Source organism: Struthio camelus, chromosome Z (genome assembly GCF_040807025.1).
Source record: "Struthio camelus isolate bStrCam1 chromosome Z, bStrCam1.hap1, whole genome shotgun sequence".
Lineage (NCBI taxonomy): Eukaryota > Metazoa > Chordata > Aves > Struthioniformes > Struthionidae > Struthio > Struthio camelus.
Genome location: NC_090982.1, coordinates 55,364,733 through 55,391,961, shown reverse-complemented (window position 1 = coordinate 55,391,961; position 27,229 = coordinate 55,364,733). Strand labels below are relative to the sequence as shown.

Below are 27,229 nucleotides of genomic sequence, written 5' to 3'. Positions count from 1 at the left end.
ATCAATTGAAAAGCACAATTATCTGAAAAGCACAATTATCTGAAAAGTTTTATTGGCAGTGTCTTCATCTGATTTCCAAAGTACACAATGGAAACAAATTTCAACAAACTACTCTATATGGCTACTTAGTAAATTCTTTTAAAAGAAAGTCTGTTTTTATTTCTGCTTTTGGAATCATATCCTATAGCATTTCTAATCTTCCAATGGTCTTCATTTGTCATTTACTTGGTTAACTCCTCATTGTACTTCCTCTGAATTCAATAGCAAAAGCCCTACTGGCTTTAATGACAGTTGAATTTATCTTGTAGTACTAAAAAAATAGTTATATTGATTGTTTCTAACATCTTTGACTCTCCTGCTTTTTCTTTGCATGCTTATAGAAGTGACTGAGTTAATTCATTACAGACTGAAAGGTAAACTGCAGGACTGTTTGCTAATTTGTAGAGACTAAGCTGTGATTAGTTAATTGACTGTAAAATACAAGTGTAGAAAGAGTAACATATAAGTACAAAGGATTCAGCTGAGTTAAATTGTATTAGGTATTGTGTAGTCTCACCTGCTGTTGTAAGTTTGGCAGTGTCCTTGAACTGTGATTATTTAACCGTGTTGTGATATCTGCATTGGGTTAAATGGACTTGAGCTGAACAGGTAAGTTTTAACCCATGACACAAATTTGTTGTGATGATAACATTTTTTAATTTACCCTGTTTATAGACTTTGATGTGTTATGATAGAGAATTTAGCTCCCTGTGAATGCAATGCATTTGTTTTGAGCTTCTAGCAGTAGCATACTCTGTACAGGATATTTGAAGTATTTCTAATGAGGGATCTGAAATCAAAAGAAATGGATATTCCACACATAATACAGGCATGTGCAGTCAATCCAGTACATTCAGAATGTATTGCATATGCTGCTCATGGCATGGCCATCTGTGTGCAGTAAGTCTAGGTATGTCTATGGTACAGCAAACACATTGAGCTTAATTAGCCACTTTCTGATCTGAGATTTCATTCATATGGACCAGGAACAGAAACTATATAGTTCTGTTGTTTTGTCCCTGTTCCTCCTGCTCCCATCTCCTAGAGAAGATGGAAGAAGCAGCTTAACTCAAATGCAAAAGTTCAGGTAATAAAAAACGGAAAAATGATGAACCTGCATGAATAAGGTAAAAGAATAAAGGTAATGGACACAAGAAAGAGCTAAGCATGAGCTGGGGGGAAGGTGGAGAATAGCAGGCGTGAAATAGGAGGTCTGATGTTGGCAGAGAACCATTACAGATACTGGGTGTACAGATCTGACTACAAAGGGACATGGAAAATGGGAGTAGGAACGAAGCAGAAAGGTCTATTATCACTAGCACTCCCTCAGGATTTCTGAACCTCAATAAGGTTTCTGCTGCCTGTCACTAAGTTTCATAGCTATTGCTGATGTTCGTCTCTACTTCATGATAACAGGTTTAGATTCATGGCAATAATCTTGTACTTTTATACAGTTTAACTGAATTGATAGAGAAAAATCTTTTCTATGAAACTAAATATCTAAATAACACAGATCTAAAATACGTTTGCTACAGACTCGTTTTATGCAGTCAGTCTGGTTGTAGAAGCTGGCATTCTTCATTTCCTTTTAGGTCTTATGAAATGTAGGCTGAAGTAAATTGAAGTAATCGTGTAGTGTTGTAATCTGAACAAATCAAGGCTCTGTTTTCTCAGAAAAATCAAGTTGCGGCTGTCTGGTTTTGGCCTCTGAAATTAGTGGATGTTTCTGACACTAATCTCTCTATTATTCAGTGTTTTTACACTGCAATACGTATAATAATACCTCCCAATCTCACAGGATTATTGTGAGGATACTTATAAATCTGTATATCACAGAGTCACAGACTGGTTAAGGTTAGAAGGGACCTTGGAGGTCTTCTAGTCCACCCTCCCTGCTCCAGCAGGGTCATCTGGAGCACATTGCCCAGGACTGTGTTCAGATGGCTTTTGAGTATCTCCAAGGATGGAGATGCCTCAGCCTCTCTGGGCAACCTGTTCCTGTGCTCTGTCACCCTCACAGTAAAGAAGTTTTTCCTCATGTTCAGCAACAAAATGTTACAGTGCATAGTAAAAGAACAGACCACAAAGAAATTAATAATTCTGTATTAGTAGCAGAATATGAGGTGTGTGCCATTAAGGTTTGTGATCAAGCACTTGAAACATGAATAGAAGATAAAATATTCAATCATTGCTTATTCATTGTCCCTTCCTTACCCTAACTATACCCAGTCTGCAAAATGTTGAACGTCATCGAAATAAGTAGGCAAAATGAAGACAAATTAAGATTGCATGACAAATCTTGCTTTTGGTGTTTCCTAACTCTTCTGTGCTTTATTTTGCTTTCCTAATGTTCTTTAGTCTTTTTTTTTTTCTTTTTTGTATGTGTTATTAAATGTAACAGTGGTAATTCCAGGCATTGTGTTGATAATAGTTCTGGTAAGGTATTAAGGACGTATTTTCTCAGAACCTTTCCAGTTGTCTTGTTTGCTCCCATTTTCTCCTCAGCATTCTGGAAACAGAAAATTACATATTTTATCTTTAAAGTTAGTAGGGACTTAAGAAATGTTTCTGTGATTCTTGAAAATCATGAAAATGGACTTTCTTGTTCTTTCTTTTTTGTCCTTCTGTTTTCTATTTTAGATTTGGAAGGTTTAGCTTCTCAAATTATTATTGATGCTAATGATGGAGTAAGAGGAGTAATTGAATGGGAAAGTACCAAGTAAGTTTCATTTTCCTCAAAGAACTTACCGTGTCAGTTAGTGATTGGATTGCCTAAGTTATTTTATTTTTCAGTTAATGGTAAAGCTCCCTTTAAAAATAGGATCAAATCTTTGAGATGGAGAAGCGTCATTCAAGTCAGTAGAATTAGGAATTGGAAGACAATTCCCATGCTGAGAACCAATGTTTAGTGTATGTTTTGTAAAAATTCTCTTGCTATCACTAATATGCTTCCACTGCAGCCATTTTATATTATGAGCTTGCCTCGTTTCCTCAGCCTCCATCCAGTGTTCCAGCCTCTGCATCCATGTAAGCAGGCACATTGGCATCTCCCAACTCTCTCTCTGTTACTAATTTCCAGGAGCTGGGAAGAACGCATTCATGAATGCAGATATGTTTATATGGCTTTTCTTAATCTGCCACTAAAAATGGGAAAAAAGCACAACCTCCTATAGCTTAATTCCATTTAGAGAAGAAACTTTAGATATAAAAAGGATGTTTTAGAAAACTATTAATACTGTAATGATGCTTTCTTCACGTAAGACGTATGGAGTAATTTAGAGTGAAAATGGATTAACAGTCTGCCCTTATTTTCAAAAGAATGCCACTCAACACACACTGAGAATTTTTCTTGCTTTTCATTTTAGTTTTGAAGTTAATGAAACTCAGAGGAATCTGACAATAATGGTGTATCGAAGCAGAGGATCATATGGCAATGTGTCTTTGTTTTTTTATGCCCAAAATTTGGAGGCACAGCTGGCTTTAGATTTTCATGTGACCTCAAGGGTAAGAAGCAAACTCTAAATACAGTACTCATTCCTTCAGCTTCCTCAAAAGAGTATCTTCTTGATTATTCTGCAGAGTGATGAGTAATGTAGCTAGGTATTTCAACTTATTTCAATTGCTTTGGTCATCCATATAGAATGAAATAAAAATATTCTCTCTATTCTTACTGTTCCTTTCATTTTAAATATTTTAATATTTTTAATGTAGAAAACATTCTAAACTTCCAAACATCTATCTCTTATAAGATTGCTTAGAAACATTAGATTTTTTTCATAAAAGATTTTTACAACAGGATTTTCAAATTAAATGCTCTTGCTTGTCCTCATTTTCTAACAAACTAAACTTTTTTATTTTGGTTTCAATCAATTTACGAGGGACACTTCGAGTATAACTCTGCATGCCTTCTATTCGTTCCTATTTAATAGAATTATATGTACCTTAACTGAAAAATTCTGTGTACTTATTGACTGCTGTAAGTGCTCATTGCTTTGTGTTCAATGTTGTGTTCAATATTGTGTTCAATGCCAGACTCTTTTTTTTGCTGATGGAGAAACATATAAATCTGTTGATGTCATGATTTTTGATGATGATATTCCTGAAGGTGATGAAAAATTCCAGTTAATTTTAACTAATCCCTCTCTGGGGCTGGAGATAGGGGAGAACACAACAGGTAAGACTAAGATTATTCTTCTGAATAACCATATTTCAGAAACTGCCAGTGCTCTGCTATTGTAAATCTTTTAACTTTCTTGAAAAGTTCTTAAACATCGCTAAGAAATCTATGCAATTAACAAGACTATATATAAAATAAGGAATTTAAAAGTAAGAAAATGAGCTTTCTAATAGGTATTACCGAACCAAGCTGAGGCCTTTTTAAGGATGATTATAATATTTTTTGAAGAGATTCTGTATTCTTCCTATCTAGAGATCTTCCTTGTTAAAATAAAATACATAGTCTCTTCAGGTAATATCACAAGCGTGTAACTATTCTGTATATATACTAACGTGGTGGGAACATGAATAGAATATTTGGTGTTAGAAGAGACCTCTGGAGGTCATCTGTCTCCCCCACCCCCCTATTCAAGCACAGTCAACTAGAGCAAGTTGCCCAGAACCACGTCCAATCCAGTTTTAAGTATCTCTAAGGTTGGGGACTTTGCAACCTCTTTCAGTGTTTGACTACCCTTTACAGTAAATTTTTTTTTTTTAAATGTTCAGGTGGAACTTCCTGTATTTCAGTTTGTGCCCATTGCCTCTCGTCATGTCACTGGCCACCACTGAGAAGAGTCTGGCCCTATTGTCTTTACACCCTTCCTTCAGATATTTATAAACATTGATAAGATCCCCCCTGAGCCTTCTCTTCTCCAGAGTGAACAGTCCTAGCTCTCTCAGCCTCTCCTTGTGTTAGAGATACTCCAGTTCCTCAATCATCTTTGTAGTCCATTGCAGGACTTGCTCCAGTGCATCCATGTCCTTCTGTGTCCACTGGACACACCACTCCAGATGTGGCCTTACCAGTGCTGACTAGAGGAGAAGGATCACCTCTCTCAAAGCGCTGGCAACAGTCTTCCTAAAGCAGCCCAGAATGCTGCTGGCTTTTTTGCCATGCGGATGCATTGTTGGCCCGCGTTCCTCTTCTTGTCCTCTAGGACCTGCAGGTCCTTTTCTGCTAAGCTGCTTTCCAGTCAATTGGCCCCCAGCCTGTACTGTTGCATGGGGTTATTCCTCTCCAGGTGCAGGACTTTGCACTTCCCTTTGAGAGGCAAGATGGATAGAGCAGAAATTGATTTGTGTTTATATGTATTTTATCAGTATGTATGTATAATTATATTTTATTGTGTTAATTAAAGAACACTTCCATTATTTATTTCTCAAAAGCCACAATTACTATTCTTGCCAATGATGATGGCCACGGAGTTTTGTCATTCAATAACAGCGATCACTTCTTCCTAAGAGAGCAAACAGCCCTCCATTTGATGGAAAGTGTTGCAGTATTAACCATTATTAGAGAACCTCCTCAGGGGATATTTGGCACCGTAGCTGTTCAATATCTTGTAAGTGAAATTAATTCTTCAGAGGCGTCGGTGGATTTGACCCCTTCTCAAGGATATATTGTGTTGGAAGAGGGAGTCCGATTCAAGGTAATATGCAGGTAGTTGTTACAAAAGAAGTGAAGGAGGCATTTTTGAAATTGTTGGAAAGAATTTAGAAATGTTTGTGTTTTGCCTTAGATTTATTTTTTCATATCCTTTCCTTCATCCTGAAAGGAGTCATGAGCTGTGACTGATCTCTTGTTGTTATATTATGTAGGAATGGAGAAAAATTAAATGTACCCATCTTTAGGTATTTATTTCTTGTAATAACTGAAGTAAATTGAAAACAGTACAGTGTGTAGATTGTGTTCATGCTTAGGGACACTTCCTTGTGTGTACTCAGTAAGTAGCTGAAACAAACGTTAGACCAAACGATTTACAGGAGTAATAGGGTAGAAGTAAAAATCTCACTCTGTACCCTGATAATTCAGTTGTTCTGAACTGAAGAGTATGCTGTTAAAAATGCAAAAAGTAAACCTGAGACGTTTTCAGTGTTTTAGGAACAGTAAACGACCTATTTTTCAGTGAGCATTAGTCTCACTGCCTCTGTACTGTCTCCCACAAAAATGTCAGTCAGAAAAAGAAAGATCCTAGAGTGAACCTACTTAAGTTTATAAAATCCTACCTCTCCTAAAGTTTAATGGCAATTTGTTTATTGTTGTTAGTTCAGGTAGGATCAGAATCTGGTTAGTATATTATGGGCAATGGGATAGAATCTGAAACAAACACTCCTCGGAGACACTGGTTTTCAATTTATGAACTCTTGGAACCACAGTGCAGCAGACCTGTAAGAAAGTGGAGACTTCTTAAAAAAAAGTCCCAAAATATCATTTATTGTGGAAGTAAACAGGGGTCTAAAAGGTCATAAATTCCAGATGTTACATATTAGCAGATGCATCATTACTTCCTTTACGTTCTCAATAGCAAAACTATGCGTACCTCCTAACGTTTGCTTGTTTGGGTAGTGGAAAGGATGACGGTGAACCCCAAATGAAAGTGAAAACACTGACCTCTCTCTAGGTTATTCTCTGCTAGTTTGAGACCACCCTGATAGGATCCTGTTCTTATCGAGAGTGGTACAGGAGAGGAAAAGAAGCAGCAAGAGCAGAGACAGTTTTGTTGTTTCAAATATCCTTTTATTCTTTCTACCATCCTTAGCCATTTTACCTATTGCAAATGTTCTGCAGCTGTGGGCATAGCTGCTATTTCTTACAGTCCCTATTTTTAATTTCTTCCAAGCGCCTATAGTACGCTTATAGGATTACCCTGTTGCCCTGGTACTAGTTTAGTTGCAATATGAACTTCACTGAGCTGCGTTAGGGTATCATATAGCCATGTTATGACTATGATCTACAGGGGAAAGTAAGGGTCATAGAGCTACAGGGGAAAATAAGGGTCATAGAATGAGAAGAGGAAAGAAAAGAGAATAAAAAAATGTTCATCGTACTGTTGTTCAAAAGAGAATAAAGAAATGTTCATCGTACTGTTGTGCAAATGAAGGCCACTAGAATAATGAGTTTACAGTAGTCCTTTAGCTTGAACCCTTCTTGCCTCAGTTCTGTTCTGTCTTCTCCAATTTCAAGAACTGCTATTCTCCTTCTGTGCTATCCAAGGCCTTACAGTGAAAAAACATAAATGTAGCATGGTATGATAGAGTTGGTGCATTATTAACTGTCATGTTTCAATGGCTTTGTGTACTTGTTTTATTATTAGACACTGCACATTTCTGCAATACTAGATGAAGAACCAGAAATGGATGAGCACTTTGTTGTCACCCTGTTCGGTCCAACTGGAGGAGCCAGACTAGGCACAAGAGTGGAAACTATGATCACGGTATTACAGAACCAAGCTCCACTAGGACTTTTCAGCATCTATCCAGTTATAAATAGGTACTGTATATTGATTCAGTTAAAAGGAGATAGTTTTTCATATTCAGTAGAGATGATATTCCTCTACAACTTTGTTTTCAATTAATCCTTTTAAAGAGAGCAGGCCTGCAGCAACCCAGTTTTAAAACATCTGTAAGTTTAAAATGTGCAGTGTCTATCATGCACACCATTGTTGCTCTACAAAATAACAGAAAAAGACTTAGAAGTAGACTGTTTTTTATCAGAATTGTCAATTTTTTATGGATTTTTTTTCATAATGCAATATGTCATCTGTGTCAAAATAGTCCACACACAGTTTAGAAATCCAAACCTCAAATCAGTGCCCCGGGAGTCAGACTTCTTAGAATTTTTTTCATTTCTAAGCTTGAGTAAAATGTACTTTCACCTAAGGCTGTTTTTCAAAATGTTGTTGAATTGCTAATAATTTTGTCTGAGTCTTGCAATAAGGATCGTTGGGCAAGCTTAATGAATGTAGTCATTAGTCCATCAGACAGTGAAACTATTGATATTTTCTTTTTATTTCTGTTGTATGTTTTACAGCTGGAGTGTGGTACTATAAAAATCTTATTTTTATTACAGCAATTCTTATACTGTAAAAAGAATTAATTTTTTCCTTATTTTCACAATTCTCATATTCAGGACAAATTTCCTCATAATTGAAGAAGCCAGCACTACAGTTTATTTGAAAGTTTCACGGACTAATAGTCTCAACACATCTGTGAGTGTTGAGTGGGAGACGTTGTCAGATACTGCATTTGGCATCAGTAAGTTCACTTTATAGAGTCCACTGCTTTTGTCAAAATGTAGTTATTAACAGACTAGCCAGACATACAGAAGATGGAATTTTGGAAAGTAAATTAATGTATTCAGACCTGATTAAATTAATTAATATTTCTTTGAGTGTGTCAAGATTCAGTAGATAGAACAGCTTAGCTGTGTTAAGAGTCCTCTTGTCATCAGCCATTTCTGACAGTTTCAATCTCCGTTGCCCTTTTTGCCACTTGTATGAGCTTTATTGTAGCTAGACTTTTATTTAATAAAATATGGTCTTTAATACTTGTAATTTTGGATTTTCCTAACACAGTATATAAACATAAACCCATACATAAACGCAGCATAGCCTTGTTCTGCAAAACTGCTGCTACACATAGTTCTGTGGTATCTCCCAGTGTGCCTACTAATATGCATTGGTGGGAGTCACAGACTGTAGTTACATGAACACTTTAATCTGGTCTAAATTAGCACTGTGAACAAAGGAACTCATCCTTCCATCTCTATCCAATTGTTCCCATTTCCATGCTAAGCATGTTTTGTTCCAGTGGAGATATGTGTGTAGCTGCTCACTGATTCAGGTTGAAACTAGCAGGAAACTAACAGAAAGGGAAATGCTTAATTTTGAACGTGGATCAGTACTCTGTCTGGCTCAGGAGTTGGTCTAGCCTATATATAGGATTGGGAGTTTAGCTTTATTCTTGCAGTTTAGTTTTGACAACACCGTACTTCTTTTACTGTAAGCCAATCAAACAGTTTAGGCAATTCTAAGAATCTCAGTGTTATAACTGCCTGTTGTGGTGGAGAGCAGGGAGGAACAAACAAATATGTAATTTTGTAATTTCTTTGCCACTTTTTTATTACTTGCTTTCCAGCTGATATTCTCCCTATGTAAATTCCAAAGTGAATCATTATGAATCATGATCAAATTGCCTATGCAACATACATGTGCACTTAAAATGAGTGAAAAATACATTTATTGCTTAACTCTCATTCTGTCCTCACTACTATACTCTTTACACTTTTACCAAGTGCTGAGAGAGAATTTCAACACTTCCAATATTAGGTCTGAATTTGGCAGGTAAATTGTGAAAATGGGGTTGGAAAAGACATCAAGAGTAAGCTAATAGTAAGTAGTATTTTCTTTTACTATATTGCAGGGGGTGGTATCAGTGTGCTGTCTGTCTTGCAAAGTTTTGTGGAAGAGTCAGTATCTACTTGGTGTTTCTTTACATCAGGAGAAATCCTATATGGTGTTCTGTTGCGTACACCTCCAGCTAGCTTTTCTACTGTCTACCAGTGGAAGGGAGTATTTGTTCCTATTGAGGTAAATGTTTGTACCTAAACACCAGACTTGCTTGTTAATAAGTAATTTAAAACACAGTTCTCCTTTTTTATTCCCCTTTCAGAATTTCAATATATGGAATCCTAGAAGGTGTGTGGCATTCCAAATCAATGCCTCTCCCTACCTTGTGATAAGTCATGGAGGAGACAAAGAGGGAACTTCCAACAACAGTGTGTATGCGTTCAAACCTGGACGCAGACTGTTATGGGTAAATCTATTTTACTTATAAAATCATGAAATAATACGGGACTTTAATTGCGTAAGTTTGTCACAGCTAGTTGTTTACTGTGTTTTCATATTTACAGTTTTTGTGAGGGAGTTAACCTGGGAAGTGGGAGAGAAGAAATTGTGGAGCAATCAAGCCATAGAACATTTTCTAAAAAATGGATCATAAATTACGTTAACCTTATGTAAATTTACTCTGTATATACATATGTAAAAATGATTTACAGTCACTCCTTTTCTTATATTTCCCTCACAGATACAAACTCTCTTTGTTCTGTATACCAGAGATGTAAAACATTTTGCTGTGGAGGAGGAAGATTATTTGATTATTGCAAGTCATTCAACCCATTCCAATTCCATCCAGGTTGGAACGCACTTCTGTCTTCTCTGACTTTGATGTGGGTGATTTTAGTTTTGAGTTTTAGACATGAAAGGATAGTACCTCTATAAGCTTATCTTTTTGACAATGTACTTCTGTTTGTGTTATGAATTTATAAAAGTGAGTATTCCAGCCTTTTTAAAATATACTAGTAGTCTGCACGTGAACAAATTATTTGCATCTGATTTACTATTAATCCTAGCGTTGTTTCTGCTTTGAAATTCAGCGCATAAAACACCTATGAGAACAGAAATAGCTTCTGAGCATAAACCTATTTGTCTGAAGAATGAACACAGCTACTTGTAGTAATGTAGTTTCCCTTACCAGTGTTCCTCTACCTTAATGTAGAGACCCTCTTAGAAGTGAGAAGTTCAGTTCAGTATAAGTCTTCAGTTTTTCAGCATGACATCTAATTATGCTCTCTTGGTACTAATTATATGAACCTATAAAGAAGATATTTTCATATTTCCATAGATCTTCCAGTGGAATAAAGACATCTTTGTGTTGCATCATCAACTTCCACTCCCTGGAGCTCTGAACATAGCCTTGTTTCCTAGAGGAAGCTTTCTGTACCTATTAGTTTCTTTGTCAAATACGAGCCAGAACACCCTCTTGTACCAGTGGATGAATAATGAGTTTAGGAAACTTCATCAAGTACCAGCAAATGAAATAAAACATATGGAGGCCTGGACTTCTGGATCAGACATCTATTTAATTATTGCAAAAGGTATTTAGCAGAAAACAAAAACTGACTTTGCTAAGTATATGCTAATTTGTTTGATGGCAAAGGCGTGTGTAGTAAAGGAGTTTAAACAGGGATTAAAGTATGACTGGGGAGTGACAATTCTCTCATAAGAATTTTATCAAAGTAATCTCTGCTTTTTCCTGATAAAATACAAGAGTTGTATTTGTTCTCAAATACTTAGGAAACAAATGAAATATTTTTCCAGGAACAGTGAGAAATAATAACTCTGTTCTTCTAGCTCCTAACTGTAGCTTTCTAAACTTTTCCAAACTTTGTGCCATATAGAGATCATCAGTCAGTCCGGTTCGTGTATCTTTGATTACCAGTATGATGTTTTAGGCATTGTTCTCTGAATGCATTCCTATATCTGTTGAAAAGTCTGTACTGTAGCCCATATTCTTCTTTGCCATTGGTTGTTATCTTACGGTAATCTGAATGTTCTTTTACGAAAATGAGTAAACAAAAGCCCTTAAACGGTATCAGTGGATGAATCTTACCATGGGGATCAGTCATGCTGTGGAGTTATCTACCAAATAAAAAAGAAAATCTGATAATTGGGCTCGCCTTGTAGTTAAAGCTGTCCAACTCTTAACTTTTTATGGCCACCAGTGTGTGATTTAACTACCAGTCAAAAAATAGTTAAGTTTTGTCTTTTTACTCCTTTGCAGAATCTGGAAATTCATCTGAAATTTTTATCTGGGAGACAGGGCAGTCTACCTTTAGACACTTTCAGTCTCTTCCATTCCTAGCTGTAAAAAACATCCATGTCTTCATGCCACCTTCAGGTTTAGGTAAGGCTTAAATGACAATGTTCTTTGTTCAAAACCTAGTTTATTACACTGAAATTACAGAAATAAATACATATGAAAAAATGAACACATATACCAGACTTTACAAGTTACTGTAATCAGTGCACTTCCAAGGGCGTTTCTGGCGTTGCAAAGGCAATTCTTAAATACACCACTGAAATTTTCTTTTTTCTTCTTTGCTTAATGTAGTTCATGTCCTACTAGCTGGTAGGGATACAACGGCACTGTATTCTTGGAACTCAGAAATGAACCAGTTCTCTGTAATTCTGGAGGCACCGTATACTGATCGTATCTCTTCAGTTACTGCAAGGTCTCTGAACTCCAGCAAGAGCCTAATTGCTCTGACTGTTGAATCCTACTCCCAAATTTATGAACTGACCACAATCTCCAACCAGTCAGATTTTATACCTAGGTAGGTTTTGTGTTTTATATGACTTATTTCACAGCTCTTGCATTTCTTTTCCTGTGATAATTATTTTTTCTTACAGGGGAGAGCATTATACACTTATGGGCATGGTGTGCTTATTAACACTAAAGAGTTTTTCACAAACAGATTTAAAATAACCTGAAGTGAGAGCCTTACACCTGACTTTAAAGCATGGCAATAGAAGACTTGCAGTTATATCTTCATTTTTTTTAAGCTTTTATTTAGGATAAATTAGATGACTTTCATAATTAATTTTGGTTCCTCTATGATCTATTGTTACTTTGTTTTTTAAAAAAAAAAAAACTTTAAACCTGAATAACTTCCTGAGCCACAGAAGAATAATTCAAACTCTGAAAATGCTCAGTAAATTAACAACAGAGCTTTCAAGGATCATTAATTATTACCCCAATTTCTAGTTATTTGATGTGTGTATTTTTATGCTAGTTCAGGTGAATTGATATTTGAGCCTGGGGACGTGGAAGTTGTAGTAGCAGTCAATATCCTTGATGACGTTATTCCAGAGGAGGAAGAAAGCTTCGGAGTGCAGTTGAAAAACCCTAAAGGAGGTGCAGAGATCGGTGCTCATGGTTTTGTTAACATAATTATTCCATCCAATGACAATGCCTATGGAGTCATTGCATTTGCTCAGGTAAAAATTCTAAGGTAAATTATTAAAATATACATACAATTTCTGAAGAATGGAATACAAATGTACTAAACCTGTAAATGAGAGAACGTGACAGTAGCTTTTTTTTTTTAACACCTATTTAGCATTGCTGTATGTGATTATCAGTTCCACAGTCTGTTACTTTTGTGAGATTTTATAATCCCTTTACATTTAGATTAACACATTAGTTTATCAGCCTTGTTTTACTATCAACAAAATGCTCAATTTTCAGATGCTGTGTATATAGTCATAGAGATCAGTCGCTACTGGTTTGCTAACTGAGGGAATTAAGTAAGTGAATCTGAAGATTCTTTTCCCCTGAAAAATATACTAATTGGTTTATGTAATGGAGTGAGACAGTTTGCCAGAACAAAATCCTTTCTTTGGAGAGAACGTCAGACTGAAGGTAGTATTTGGAGTGGATAATTCTGAAATCATCAAACACAGTAGAAATCATCCAGACAGGGTTATAGTAAATTCACATTAGAGATATAAAACACAGAAAATTCTTCACTGAAACGATGAACATTGCATCTGCACTTGTGTGAAGAGGATGAATGACAGAAAAGAAGCAGCAGTAAAAATATGAAAGTTCCATTTGTTTGTCATCTGCTTAATAAAGTTTGAACATAAAATATTCTCAGAAAAATAGCTTTGTCTTTTTGCTTTAGATAAAAAAAGGCCTGACATTTTTATTTGGTAGACCAACATATTATGCCTGATGTCACTGGCCCACGTCAAATCCTGAGATCTCTAAAGAATCTTTTCTTTATGTATAAAATAAAATAATGTTATGGTTCTGCCACTTTTATCTTTTCTAGAGTTCTTTATTTAAGCAAGTTGAAGAAATGGAACAAGACAACTTAATCACCTTGAATGTTGAACGTTTAATAGGAACATACGGGCGTGTTACAGTAGAGTGGAAAGCCAATGGGAGCCTTAGTGATATATTTCCGGCTTCAGGAATGGTATGTAATAATATCACTGATATTAGTGAAGCATTGACTGTCAATATCTTGCACAATAAGCGCAAATGTAGTGAGGCAGAAGTATAGTACATGTTAAATTTCCTCACTCTCTTATTAATTCCTGCATCACGATCTTCTCTTACGAATCTGGCAGCTCTCACTTCTGGCTGATGCATACTACCACAGCATCACTCTTGCTTTTCTAGACCCAGATGTTGCAGTGCTGTTCAGATACTAGAAAGGTGCATCTATAATGTTCTGTTCCCATCTTCCTTTCTTCCTGCTGTGGGGTCCGGATATTTCAAACTATTGGCATAGGCGGCAGTTTACGTGTGCTTGCTCTTCTTCCTGCCTGTATCTATACACTTGAGAGCTTCACTGAGCCAGGAAAACATCACAGATCCCAGTTTTGCCTTTTTCTGAGACTCTTCAGATGTCCAGCAATGTTAAAATCCGATGTTTCCTATCAGCTAAAGCTTTTGGTATGCCTTAGGACCAACGTGTTCTTGGTTCTTTAAGTCAACTCTCCCCACCTTGTGGCCGTTTATTGAAAATACAAAGCCTTGTGGCCCCTGAGACTACAGAGCTACAGTAGAAACTGTTGCTGTGGGGAAATAAGGGACAAAAGACTATAGAAATGAAGTTTCTCTTCATTCATCTTCATCTTCTCTGGAAATAATGGAACTAAAGTAAAATAAAGGAAATATTTTTCGGGAAAAAGCAACATACAGGAAATCAAGAATGCCAAAATAATTGTGCCAAAATTATGGAAACACTCCCTGAACAACCTAGATCAAAATAAAGCAGAAGATGCTACGTTGTTTTCCTGCAGACTTTTCAGATAGGTAGGAACTGAACTGAAAGTAAAGATATAATGTTATTCAGTGGGAAGTTCTATTTATCCTTCAGTGTAGTAGGTGTAGCCTTTTAAAGTGTTTATAGACAAGTCTTCTATGTTGAAAGAAACCAAATGAAGTGGCTGGCCCTTTGAATATAAAAATAAAGGAGATATAAATGGACCAAATATTCCTCAGTCATTTATACCAAATTCCTTCTCAACTGAGTACTCTGTTTCTCTGGTAATTGTTCTTCTGATTGAGAATGAGAATGGTGCTTGCTATGTGAGCAGCATATCAAGCCATTTTGCCACAGTTAAATATCGTACCTTTTTCTTGATGTGGCTCTTTTTTTGGTTCCTGTCTGTTTGGATTTGTTTGTTTTTTTGTTTTTCTCCTGTATCACTTTGTATGCTTTCTTAATATTCTCTTGATTTTTTTTTCTATTGACAGAGTTTTACCAAAAAAAGAAAAAAAAGTTGGTATAACAGAAGATATTTGACTTTGTTTTGTGTGTGTCTAAAACTTTAGATTACATTTTCAGAGGGTCAAGCGCTGTCCACGATCACCCTGACAATTCTTGCAGACAGTATTGCGGAGCTTTCAGAGACCGTGGATATCACACTCACCCACGTGACTACTGTGGGTGTTCAGGATACCATGAGAGGAGCTATCATAGATCCCAAAAGGGCAAGAGCTATACTTACCATTTTACCTAGTGATTCTCCTCATGGCATAGTTGGCTGGCATGCGGAATCTCTCTTTGTTAAAGTCATGGAGCCGGAAGGTAAGTTTGTTTCTTGTCTCTTAGGAACAAATGCATGTGTTTTTTCAGTCAGCATCATTGAAGTTATATTGGTTATGTGATTGTCTTAATAAATGGCATTTTTCTATAAAAGCTTTGCAGCAGAAATAGTCTTAAAAATACATAGCTATGCCGTTTTATTGCATATATTTTATATGTGCTATTTCACATTGCACATATTAATTTTATCTAGTCATTCTCTTTTAGGGTTTTGGGTATTAAAATTTTGACTTCTTATGTTGCATTTCGCTAATATATAAAATCCGTCTATTTAGATAAAAAGCCCAATCTGCCCATTTAGTATACTGTTTGAAATAAATTTTACACAAAACATTTTTCTCATGAATTGGGTCAAAATGTGAAACACATTGTTCTGTGAGATGGGGGAAGGAAGAGAAGCAAGAGCAAATTACATTTAAAGAGAACTATATATATATATATATTTTTTTTTTTTTAGATTTTGTACGTTTTTCATCAGACTGTCATTACAGTTGAAACCTCCTAACCAGTTCTATTTTAAAGCCAATTAGCATTGCCTATTTTTGCACCTGGAAGTATTGGGGAGCCATTCTATTGCTTCCTTAAACACACACACACACACACACACACACACACACACACACACTATAATCAGTTTTTATATCTTGAAGCTTAGGATTCAAGGCACATTCTTAGGTTTCCCTTTTTATATAGTTTCTTTTCTTATCTTTAAGTGTAGTATTTTTAATGAATTATATACTGGCAAGGTGCGAACTGTGAAGCAGTATCTAATTATTGCAAATGGCACAAGCTACTCTGAAGTACAAAGCCTATGACTTTTTATCTGTTATTTCTCCAGCTGTAAACCTAGTGCTTTTAGCTAAATGCTGTGTTTGACAGTTTATTGGGAAAAAAAATGTGAAACTGGTTTCCCTAAGGGGGTAAGAGTTGTCCTGATACAAGTGAATCTAATTTTCTTGGAAATTTTCTTCTTTTTGTGTTAGGATTAAGAGCGACTTAAAAGGCAAATAAAGGCCAGGCAAAAGAGTGAAACAGGATGGGGGGGGGGGGGGGCAGAGGGAATGAATGAAAATATGGATGTTGAAGTAAAAGTTTTGTGTAACAAATATTTAAAACTATAAAGATTCAGTATTCTATTGTTCCTCTAGATTCTGTCTTAAAATTCTTCCCGGTTATACATGCTGTGTGTATATTCACACCACTTTGTATGTGCCAAAGACAGTAAATTATCCAAGTATAGTATATTTGTGGATGTGTTGCTAAACATAATTAAAGTGTGCTATATACAGCAGTTCCAGTACACAAGCTGATCTCTTGCTATCAGAGCAAGGGTTAAAACAAGCATGTCTTCTCTTTTTTTTTTTTTTTCCCCTCCTTCTTATAGGACGAGTAAATTCAACCACTGTTACTTTACAAATTGTTCGAGAACAAGGATTTGTCGGAGATATTGCAGTTCAGTTGAGCACCATGCCTAATTTTGAACTCCCTCTCTCCAGCCAAGCGACAGAGAGTGAGGATTATATAATAGAAAAAAAAACAATCCTTATGGCAGAAAACACAACAATAGCTTCTGTCGTAGTCGCTATTTTTCCTGTGAGTAGTCTAACAGCAGCCTTAGTTTTTTATGTCTTCTAGGGAAAGGGAGATAAATTGGAGGGATTCTTGCCTCCCTGGATTGTTATCAATTAAATAGAATTGCGTCCATCTATTTCTGGTTTCTGGGAATTAAACAAATACGCTGCTTTGTTTTCATTCCAAAATTAATATATAAAAATGAAAAAAGGAGAATTATAAATCTCTTGGGTATCTGTTGGTTTTTCAGCCTGTTATAGTTTTTTACAGAGCACTTATTTTACTTTACACGCCTCTTAAGATATTTGTTCTGTAGTTTGCGAAACAGTAATTTTTCACAAAAAGTATGTGTATCCCTTGAATATATTCAGAATGGAGGCAATACTTTTCAATTCCTGGCTTGGTTTCTAAAATCTGGCCAACTTTCCTATAGAAAGGAAAAACAATGGACAGCCAGCAAGAATGATCTCTGTTCCCACAGATTCGAATATGACTGCCAACTTTAGTTCCTCAAATTCAGCAGAGGTTCTTTCTTTTACTTTTCGTATGATGTGAGGCAAAGAATTGGTAATGTAATCCCGAATGCTGGGAATTTTTAAATAGTAAGCAATCTGCAAATAGTTATCTTTCTCCATGTTTTATAATGTAAATCTTATAAAGGAAGCAACATGTAAAAAAATATTTTTACAGGATAATATTCCAGAATTACAGGAAGGATTTATAATCAATATTACTGATGTGCAACTGGTAGAATCTTCTCCTGCTGGTGGTCAGCCAAGTGTGAAGAGGCTTGGGCTAGAAATAGCCGAAATAACAATCGAAGAGAATGATGACCCCAGAGGAATATTTAGTTTCAGCGTTATGAGGGTAAGACTGAATGAAAAATATTCAAAGCTGCATTCCAGCAGGAGAGTCTGCGTTTTCAGATCACTTTTAATTGTATTATAATAGGTTTTATAAGATGAAATTGTTCCAGATAAATAGGCCAGACACTAGACCAAAAAATCCTACGTAGAAATTTTTGCACAGTTAATAGATTAAGCTCGTTATGGAGCTGAAAGTGTTTAAATCGTAGAGTCATGCCATAATGCAGGATGAAGGGGACCTCAGGAAGTCATCTAATCCAACCTTTTGCTCAAGGCAGGGTCAATGTTGAATTTGGACCGGTTATTTATTCATTTATTCTTTCCTGAAAGTCAAATTCAAATGAGCAATTTAACTGATATGATATTCATATCTTGTTCTATATAGTTTATGGAAGAGGCTAAGTATGCTTTTGGTGTAGAACCCTACAGATTTTGTTCCTTTTGAACGTTTCAGTGTCAGCTTTTTGCGTAGAAGTGTTTGCTGTGACACTCAGCAGTTTCTTACTGAATTTTCAGGATGCAAGTGGAGCAGTTGTTGGTTATGAGGTACCACCACCACAGAATATACTGAAACTTCCAGTTGTTCGACAGGCTGGGAGGTTTGGGTCAGTAACTCTGTTTTGGGAAGCCACTCATTCAACTGCCAGCTTTGAAGACTTTACACCAACGTTTGGAAACCTTACATTTGCAGATGGGCAGGTATGCGCTTGCTGAAAGTTTAACTTCTACGATCTTAGAGTTCCTCTTATTTTCCTCCAGTAGAATTTGCATCTCTCATTTGTTCTCTTTATGGTCTGAATCCTGCCTTGTGTGCGTGAATAATACCCCTGACTTCGGTGCTCTAACATGCAAAAACAGAATGTTTATAAATATTGACCATGTAGGGACATGTGCCTTTGCTACTTCCACCAGTGAAGACATAAGTTCTTTGCCTGTTGGACTGAAAATTTGTAACGTAATGCGTGTTTTGTATGAACTCACACAATGAGCATATATGTTTCTTTAGCTATATTCTATATACTGTTTAAAATTTCGTGTTATATCTGAAAATACTAAGTGTATATATTAAGGAATTTTGATTTCAAATGATGAAAACTGTTCTTTCACACACAAAGGATATACTGTATGAGTAGAATTTTGGTTAAAGTACAGTATTATCCACCTGTACGTTCTACTGAGTATCAAAGCAGAGCAATCAGCTGTTTTTAACATGCAAGATTTGCCACAGATGAGCTTAAACACTCTTGAAATTTTGTTATCTTGTTATAAATATACAAGTACATTAAGAATTAAGCACGAGTAACGATGTGTCTATTTTTCAAACAATTCAGAGAATATTATAAATGAAGCTTAATTGTATGTAAAATTTTTTTTACAGGCCACAGGAGAAATAGAAATTACAATCATAGATGACAGTGAAGTTGAATTCCTTGAGCTATTCGGGATTGCTCTAATGAGGGTAACAGGTGGTGCAAGACTTGGGAATGATACGCTGGTAACTGTTGCTATCCCACCAAATGATTCCCCTATTGGAGTATTTGGATTTGAAGAAAAGACTGTGAGTATGATTGGGATTGTACTCTCTTCTGCAAAAGCAGAGTAATGTCTTTGTGTCACTAACACATAGCTGCTTTTGGTAAGCCTTCATTGCAGTAGAACTCGTGATTTTTCTTCAGTGAAATGCATGCTCGTGCTTCTTTTCATCTAGCTATGTAGGTGGTAGTATCAATGAAAGTCTTGCGGCATAGATTTAGATTTTTGCATGAGTGGATCAATTTAATCCGATGTGATAAGAATTCAAGACATTCCAGGTGGATTTTGTGGTGCTCTGCTGAATGTTAAGAAGGTTTTGCAATAATCTGTATTACTGAAACCAAAGCTTTGAAAAAAATTAAGAAAGGAATCTTATCTTAGTTGTTGTTGGAGAATGATTCACTGCTCTGCATTTTGCTGGTGCTGTGCCTACTTGTGACTTGTTGTCTGCAGTTGTTTTGAATCATAGGGCATGCAAAAATAACTTGTGACTAATCTTTGCTAGCAGAATTCAACACATTCCTTAGGTTTATTATCTTTCTGTTGATTTTCACTCTTGTCCTTATTTTACATTTTCATTGATAATGTTCTCTTTCTGTTTTTTGAAGTCAGTTTTTCTAATGTATAATATAGTGTATTGATGCATTTTACTGCTGTTCCTACCTCCTCCTCCTCCTTTCTTCATCAGGTGGCAGTGAAGGAACCTCAGACACCTGACGACACTGCTGCAACTGTATTGCTCACTGTAAGTCGGAGTCAGGGAGGACAAGGAGCAGTTAGAGTGATATGGATTATTGAGGAGGCAGCCAGATATGATCTGACTCCTCTGAATGGTACTCTTCACTTCAATGAGGTATTTCTGATATTACAGTACAAGGTTTAGTCTTAAATTTACAGATAATTTTTCTTCTTAGGTGTATTTGCATGGTTTTGTTATGGGTTTATAAAAGTAGTGGGTTATTAAGTACCATACCATTAGCAAAAGGCCAGTTTGAACTGGTGGACTGGCAATATGAAGTGTTTTCTCCACACAGAAAAGGAAAGCTGATGTGTTCTCTTTAAATCAGTATAATGTAATCAACAGGAAGCTAGGCTCTTTAAATCCAGATTGTTTTTATAACTAAGAAAGAGGATCACAAATATACTGAATGTGATGAATGATTACAGAAACAGTTATTCTGTTGCATTTATCTTACCAGTGACTGAGGAAAAATGGCACTGAAAGGATGAGAAAGATAAATAGTAGATCACCCAAATGACTCTCAAACTGGACAGTGTTATTTGACTGTATTCTGTTTCATAGCAGGCTAAAACTCTGAAATAGAAGTTGAAATGTTGGGTGTTGTCAGGCTGTTGTTATTAATCTTAATCATTTGTCTATTACAGGCTACTCAAAATGCTGAATAAACTATTTTAAATAAAATCTATAATCTATTTTGTTTATACAAGGCTGCTTTACATCAAATAAATAGTCACACCTGTTGTCTCTTTTAATCAGCTGAAATATATATATTTTTGTAGGTCTACTAGTATCTGGCACAGTATTGGTATCATTTTACTAGCCTATCTCTACTGATGGGCCTGGAAATAGACTTTTATTCCTGAAATTCTTATATACCTGCGTGTGTGTGTGTGTGTGTGTAGAGAATGCGCACACGGGAGCGTGAGCGAGCGCTAAAAGAAGGCTCAATATATAGCTAATTTTTTCCCTATATTCTTATTTTAAGCGTTTGCTACTGACCACTGTCAAAAATGTGGCCTAGACAGGAATTTACTCTGATCCCATATATCTTATCATATATATATACATTTGTCCATAGAATTTATGTATTCCATCAGATATGCACTTTCTGATGGAAAAGATTTCATATAGAAAGTTTTCTTTGGGTTTAAAACTTTGATGTGAACACAGTTTAAAAATTATTTCAATTGTTATTCAGGTAAAAAAAATCCAGTTTTTTTTTTTTATTGGATAGGCAATTTTTGCTCTTTATTAATCTGCAAACATTTTTCAGCTAAACAAATTTCTCATTGGAAAAAAGTCAAATTACAAAATACATCAGCATATGCATGCTTAACACTTGAATTGTTTTAAAAAAAAAAACTTACGTGCACAGTGTTGTATTTTGCTTTAGTTTTACTTGATGTATATGTGTTTTTTGGTATTTTTACATGGTGCAGACTGAATCCCAGAAGTTGATTGTTTTACATGCAGTACAAGATGGTATATTGGAAGGGAATGAAACATTTACCATTCAGCTAGTCTCTACTGGTGATGCAGAGATATCCCCTGTAAATGGTAAAGGTGTAATTCATTCTCCTCTGTTTGGGGCATTTTGCATGAGAATTTGAGAAAGTCTATTTGTATTACTGTAGTCTGCAATACTTGTGTATGTGGCATGTAGCTAGTTGATAGCAGTTTAAACTATCAGTCCTTCCTGAATTGTTTACTTGTCTCAAGAAATCAAGAGGAATTATGGGTCATAATTTTTTATTCTAAATTAATTGTTGGAATAGACTTCTATATTCAGATATTAAAAAAAAAAGTTTAGATGTAGATACTAAACACTGTGCATAAAGAATTCATAACAAAAAGAAACAAAAAAACAAAATGAAGTTCCGACCTGTAAGAATCATAGAAAAATCCTTGTTTTGAAAGGGACCTTCCAGGGTGATCATTTAGTCCAAAACCCTGGTCAAGGCACAGGAAACTTCACAATTAGATCAAATTGCCTAGGGCTTGTCCACTCCAGTTCTGAGTATCTCCAAGGACGGAGATTGCACAGGCTGTCTGGGCAGGCAGTTCTTAACCACTCATTTCACAAAAATTTTCAAAAGTTAGCTATCTGTTGTAAATATTATTCATTTACCACGAGAACCTTTCTTCTCTTCATAGGTCTGGCAACCATCATTATTGTAGGGGATCAAGGAGCTTCTGGGGTGGTTGGGATAGCTCATTCATCCACATATGTCCTGATCGGAGAACCTTCAGGAAATTATAATGGCACTGCTCTTATTAGGTAGGCACATCACTGTTTTTTTCTAAAGAAAGGACAACATTCTTTTCAGAATTTTCAGAAATTGAGACTCCACATTTATCATGCCTTTCTTGAGTGCTTCATTTACTTCTCACTTCTAAAATCAAAACTGTTTTTAAAACCAGATGCCTGAAGGGCAGAATTATACAATCTATGTTTAAAACCAGTTCACTATTACTGGGGAGCCCTGAGTATTCCTCTCAGAGTCTTTGCATTATTTGCAGCATGAATACATTAAAGGGAAGATGATTTTGATAAAAGGAAAGGGGAAAGGGAAATCGATGACATTTCAAGATTATCTGTGCTTTTCAAGATTGGTTCCTGAATAAGTACTATTACAAAACTATGTGTCCGTATTTTGCTATGATGATTAACAAAACCAAAGTGGGAACTGGGTTTTTAATTGAAACAAAACAATTATATCACTGCATTCAGGCAACTGAGAACAGGATCCCAGGATGAAGGTGTTACTATGTCTTTTCAGAGTGCTGAAAATAGGAACACTCTCCTGTGTGCCCCCAGGTGTGAGCAGCAGAACGTTTTGCTGCTGCTCTGAAAAGCACAAAAGGCAAGCTTATGCTTTGTGCAGCAGTAGTTGTGCCAATGTAGATCATATTAAGCAAAGTCAAATTTTTGCCATGACTTACAGTTCACCAATATTCAAGTCATGAGTAGGATTTGGCTTCAGGTTTTTAAAGAAGCAGCAAATAGAACATTTCTCAAGCGATCTCATACTAGTACTCTAGCATCTTTGTACTTTAAGAAGCAAATTGCCTCTGGGTACTACCTCTCACTCCCCTTTTGTGTCTGGTTTGCATCTGTACCTCCTGAAAAGCAAAATGGAAGGGAGAGAGCTCAGATTTCAGCCCCCACCTTAATACCAGTGGCGCAAAGAAGCTGAAGCGCTCTCCTTAAAGATAATAGGTCAAGATGCCTCCCAACACAGGGAACTTGAAGAGAACTGGAAAAATGTTATCCCTTGGAAGAGTACATTGTAAAGATCTTAATAGTGACCGACTGTATTAAAATTCAAGCTTCACAGTGCTGATAGCATTTATTTCAGGCAAAATAATGTAGCAGGATACTGGTTATCTCAGCTATGAATGTTAAAGGTTAAAGATAGAAAATAAAATTTGTGTTTGTGTTCTTACCTGCAGCCTGGTACGTGGTCCAGGGATTTTTGGTGAGGTCAAAGTATATTGGAATATAACACCTCCTCATCATAAAGAATTTGCTGAGATATCGGGAACCTTGACAATGCGAGATAGGCAGTCTGCAGCTGTTGTTCTAATACAGGTACATGAGAGATTTTACAGCATTTCCATACTTCCTTTTATTTGGATACTATCTTGGTTAGAAATTAATTATACGTCTCCCTCTGAAAATGATTTAAATCCTTTTAGCTTTCATTGGTTCTTTTCCCTAGGCTGTGGACGATAACCGTCCTGAGGAGAAGCATTACTACCAGTTTCAGCTAACTGGAATCAGTGATGGAGGACTCATAAATGAATCTAGCAGCACAGCAGATATTACCATGGCTGCTAGTGACCTTCCATATGGACAGTTTGCATTTTCACAGGAACTGTTGCAAACAACAGAAGAAGAAAAATGGGTATTAGATTGAAATTCTTCTATGTGTAAAATACTCTTTATGCTTAATGCTTTGTGCTTAACTTCAGAAAAAAATTAAAGCTAAGATATATTCAACGTTTATCAAAGTACAGTGTCTAGAATGACTATCTGAGGCTTTTGGAGTTAATTATTAATACTCTGGGAAGGAATGCCATCTACTAAGTTACATATAATCCATACTTAATATAGCAAATTATGGTTACCGATCAGACCTATTGAAAAGATGCCTGTAGAATGGTCTCCTAAAAGCAACTGTAACAAAAATGAAGCCATTTTTAAAGAAAATGTGCTCTCTCCCTTAGGTTAACATCACTGTTGTACGTGCTAGCGGATGCTATGGCAAAGTGCGTCTGTGGTTGCGGATAATAAATGGGACTGCTGAGGAGGGAATTGATTTCACTCCCACAGTAAGGGAGCTGTTGTTTGAACCAGAGGAGGAAAATAAATTGATTTTGGTTGAAATTCATGATGATGACTTTCCTGAAGGTCCTGAAGACTTTTTAGTGACAATAACCAAAGTGGAACTCCAAGGAAGGTAAAGATAAAACTTCCAGTAGAGTGAAAGATAGATTACAAGCAAAGGAATGTAGTATATATGGAATCTGACCTAACTGCAATAAAGTTCCTGTTTGATTCCTCCTCTGTTTTACTAGAAAATTTGATAAGACTGCTATAATAGTGATCATGATAAAAAGTGAATGTATGGGGAATCCAATTCTCTTAAAATATTAATATAAACATTTTGCTGATTAAGATTCATTTAAGCTTAAAAAAAATCATACATTACATACATTTCATGAAGTGTATGCACTTTTATGTTGTTAAAAGTGCAAAACAAATGTTGGCCACATTTTATATTCTAAAAAATAAGGATATTCTATGATAAGTAAAATATGGTTATTTAGCTGGGATATGTTTGTAAAGTTATAAATGCTACAGATGCTTTAGAAATACCAGAAAGAATACTTTATACCGAAAGAGACAACAACACAGAAATTAGAACGCTAACTCAGGCAATTATAACAATATTGGACTCTTGGGGGCTACACTGTAGATACATCGGCATTCAATTCCTTTTTATTTACTAGAAATAGTTAATTGTTGTTTAGTAGACTGTTACTATCTGTCAAAGATATAAATGAATTGGAAACAATATTATCTAAAATAAATCACCAGAGGTGGTGTGTCTTCCCAAGCTGGAATTCTTACTGTGGTAAATCAGAATATAGGAACATTAAAATAAATCTTACAAAATTGCTTGATGAAAATAAAACATTGCAGTGTGTGTCTGAAGGTCCACTGTTGCATTACGCAGTAAGCTGACATTTTTAGGAGCTTGTAGAATTTTAAATTATAATTTTTTGCACCTGTAACAGTGAAGTCTAATACTATAGCCATAAGTATGGCTGTCATTCTTGGACGCCCATTTGCCATCTGGCTTTCCTTTTACATCTGAAAACACTCGCGTGCTAATGGAATGTCTTACTATTGAACGACTGATGAATTAGAATTTCCACAATGCATATGAATTGCAGTAAATACACAGGGTGTGCTTAAGGAATACCAAACCTCCAGTTTTCTAAGGACATTTTTTTTCTTTTTTCCCCTGGAAATCTTGACTTCAGGTATTTATTCTGGGTCATGAGAAAATGCAGGAAAGCAGCATGATGTCTGGAATTACTGTATATGTGCACTTCTTATGCACAAATGAAATCTAAAGTCCGTGTATTCATGATGCACTGGATTTTTCTCTTTGTGTTTATGCCATGCTAAATAAAAATGCAAAAGTGGCATATGTGTACTTGTCATTGTACTGAAATCCTTTGATGTGGAACTAAATTTTTTATAACTCTAACCCTGTATTTTCATACATATCTCCTGCAAGTAGTTGTATTTAACATTTATATTAACAGAGACTATATTAGGAAAGCTGAGCACAGTCTTAGATTCTAAAACAGATGTACAAACACAAGTTGTTATGATAACCATGTCGTATGTCAGCAAGGGGATCCACCTTGGCAAACAGTCTCCAGTTATTTAAGTCTTTGCTAAGTCAAGATTTTAAAGCTTCTCTCTGGTAGCACAGTTTCATTAATGGGCAGGGTTTCATTGTTAGTGGACAGTTTATCTTTGCTTAGAGTATGATCTCATTAATAATTTCCTTGAGTTTGTCAAGTTGCATGAAAGTCAAGTAACAAAGACAAAATGGGATAGAAAAAGTGACACACAAAGATACACATTTCTGGGATCCTTTAAGATACTACTTTTCCATATTTATTAGTTCTAAAAAGTGGGGCCAAAAGGTCTATAGTGATAACTGTCAGAATATATAATTATTTGTGGCAATCTACAGATTGTTATTCATGCTTCTTAATGTTTCTGCAAAAACAGTTAAAAAAAAAATTATTTCTTATGTTCTTGTAAGTGGTTTTGATTTTACCATAAAAGAAAATGGACTACAAGTGGATCAACCCCCTGTGGTAGGAAATATCTCCACCGTACGAGTTGTCATAGCAAAGAGTGACAATGCAGAAGGCATCATAGAATTTGATCCTCAGTATGCCGTTCTGCAGGGTAAGTTCACTTAAATTTTTGATGTGGTTTAAAGGATAAGCCTGTGGCTAAGGCATAAATTTTTGAGTTATCTTTCAACATCTGTCCTGAGTCCTGGTACAAATTATATCAGCATCTGTAAATAAGTTCTTTAGCATTTTTTCTTTGTACTTTCAACCACTGCAAAAATAGTAAAAGCACAGTTAAGCAATATTTTATTTACTCATGTACCTGGGGCAATAAACTTGGAGGGCGGGGCAGGGAGAAAGAGTACTTACCTTTTTCAATGTATATCATGATAAGACCAGAATTAGTTTTTTATGACTCAGTATAGTCTGTGGAAAAATCCTAAAATTGTGTTTGGAGCATGTAACAGCAGTGCTGAAGCTACTTTGATACTGCTAGGCAGAAAGTACTATAGGAAAGTGTAACCTTTGCTTTGTTTTGATATTTTTTTGTGTATATTATCATTAAAGCATGTGTAAGTATAGTGTGAACTGATATGTGTGCATAATAACAAAAATTGGAACCTA

At 35.8% G+C, this 27,229-nt stretch overlaps 1 protein-coding gene across 1 annotated transcript in view; it reads left to right on the top strand.

The window, feature by feature from the left end:
* Positions 1-27,229, top strand: part of LOC138064775 (adhesion G-protein coupled receptor V1-like) — a 273,548-nt gene that overhangs the window by 76,395 nt on the left and 169,924 nt on the right. Inside the window, exons 41-66 of the mRNA XM_068928702.1 lie at positions 2,680-2,758; positions 3,405-3,543; positions 4,072-4,213; positions 5,422-5,684; positions 7,350-7,525; positions 8,165-8,289; positions 9,457-9,623; positions 9,706-9,849; positions 10,123-10,230; positions 10,720-10,972; positions 11,659-11,781; positions 11,989-12,211; positions 12,671-12,875; positions 13,715-13,861; positions 15,229-15,484; positions 16,887-17,095; positions 17,765-17,941; positions 18,457-18,639; positions 19,319-19,498; positions 20,162-20,326; positions 21,655-21,772; positions 22,370-22,493; positions 23,669-23,807; positions 23,938-24,123; positions 24,446-24,678; positions 26,569-26,717. Of these exons, the coding sequence (XP_068784803.1) occupies positions 2,680-2,758; positions 3,405-3,543; positions 4,072-4,213; positions 5,422-5,684; positions 7,350-7,525; positions 8,165-8,289; positions 9,457-9,623; positions 9,706-9,849; positions 10,123-10,230; positions 10,720-10,972; positions 11,659-11,781; positions 11,989-12,211; positions 12,671-12,875; positions 13,715-13,861; positions 15,229-15,484; positions 16,887-17,095; positions 17,765-17,941; positions 18,457-18,639; positions 19,319-19,498; positions 20,162-20,326; positions 21,655-21,772; positions 22,370-22,493; positions 23,669-23,807; positions 23,938-24,123; positions 24,446-24,678; positions 26,569-26,717 (4,413 nt within the window). The remainder of the gene's footprint in view (positions 1-2,679; positions 2,759-3,404; positions 3,544-4,071; positions 4,214-5,421; positions 5,685-7,349; positions 7,526-8,164; positions 8,290-9,456; positions 9,624-9,705; positions 9,850-10,122; positions 10,231-10,719; positions 10,973-11,658; positions 11,782-11,988; positions 12,212-12,670; positions 12,876-13,714; positions 13,862-15,228; positions 15,485-16,886; positions 17,096-17,764; positions 17,942-18,456; positions 18,640-19,318; positions 19,499-20,161; positions 20,327-21,654; positions 21,773-22,369; positions 22,494-23,668; positions 23,808-23,937; positions 24,124-24,445; positions 24,679-26,568; positions 26,718-27,229) is intronic.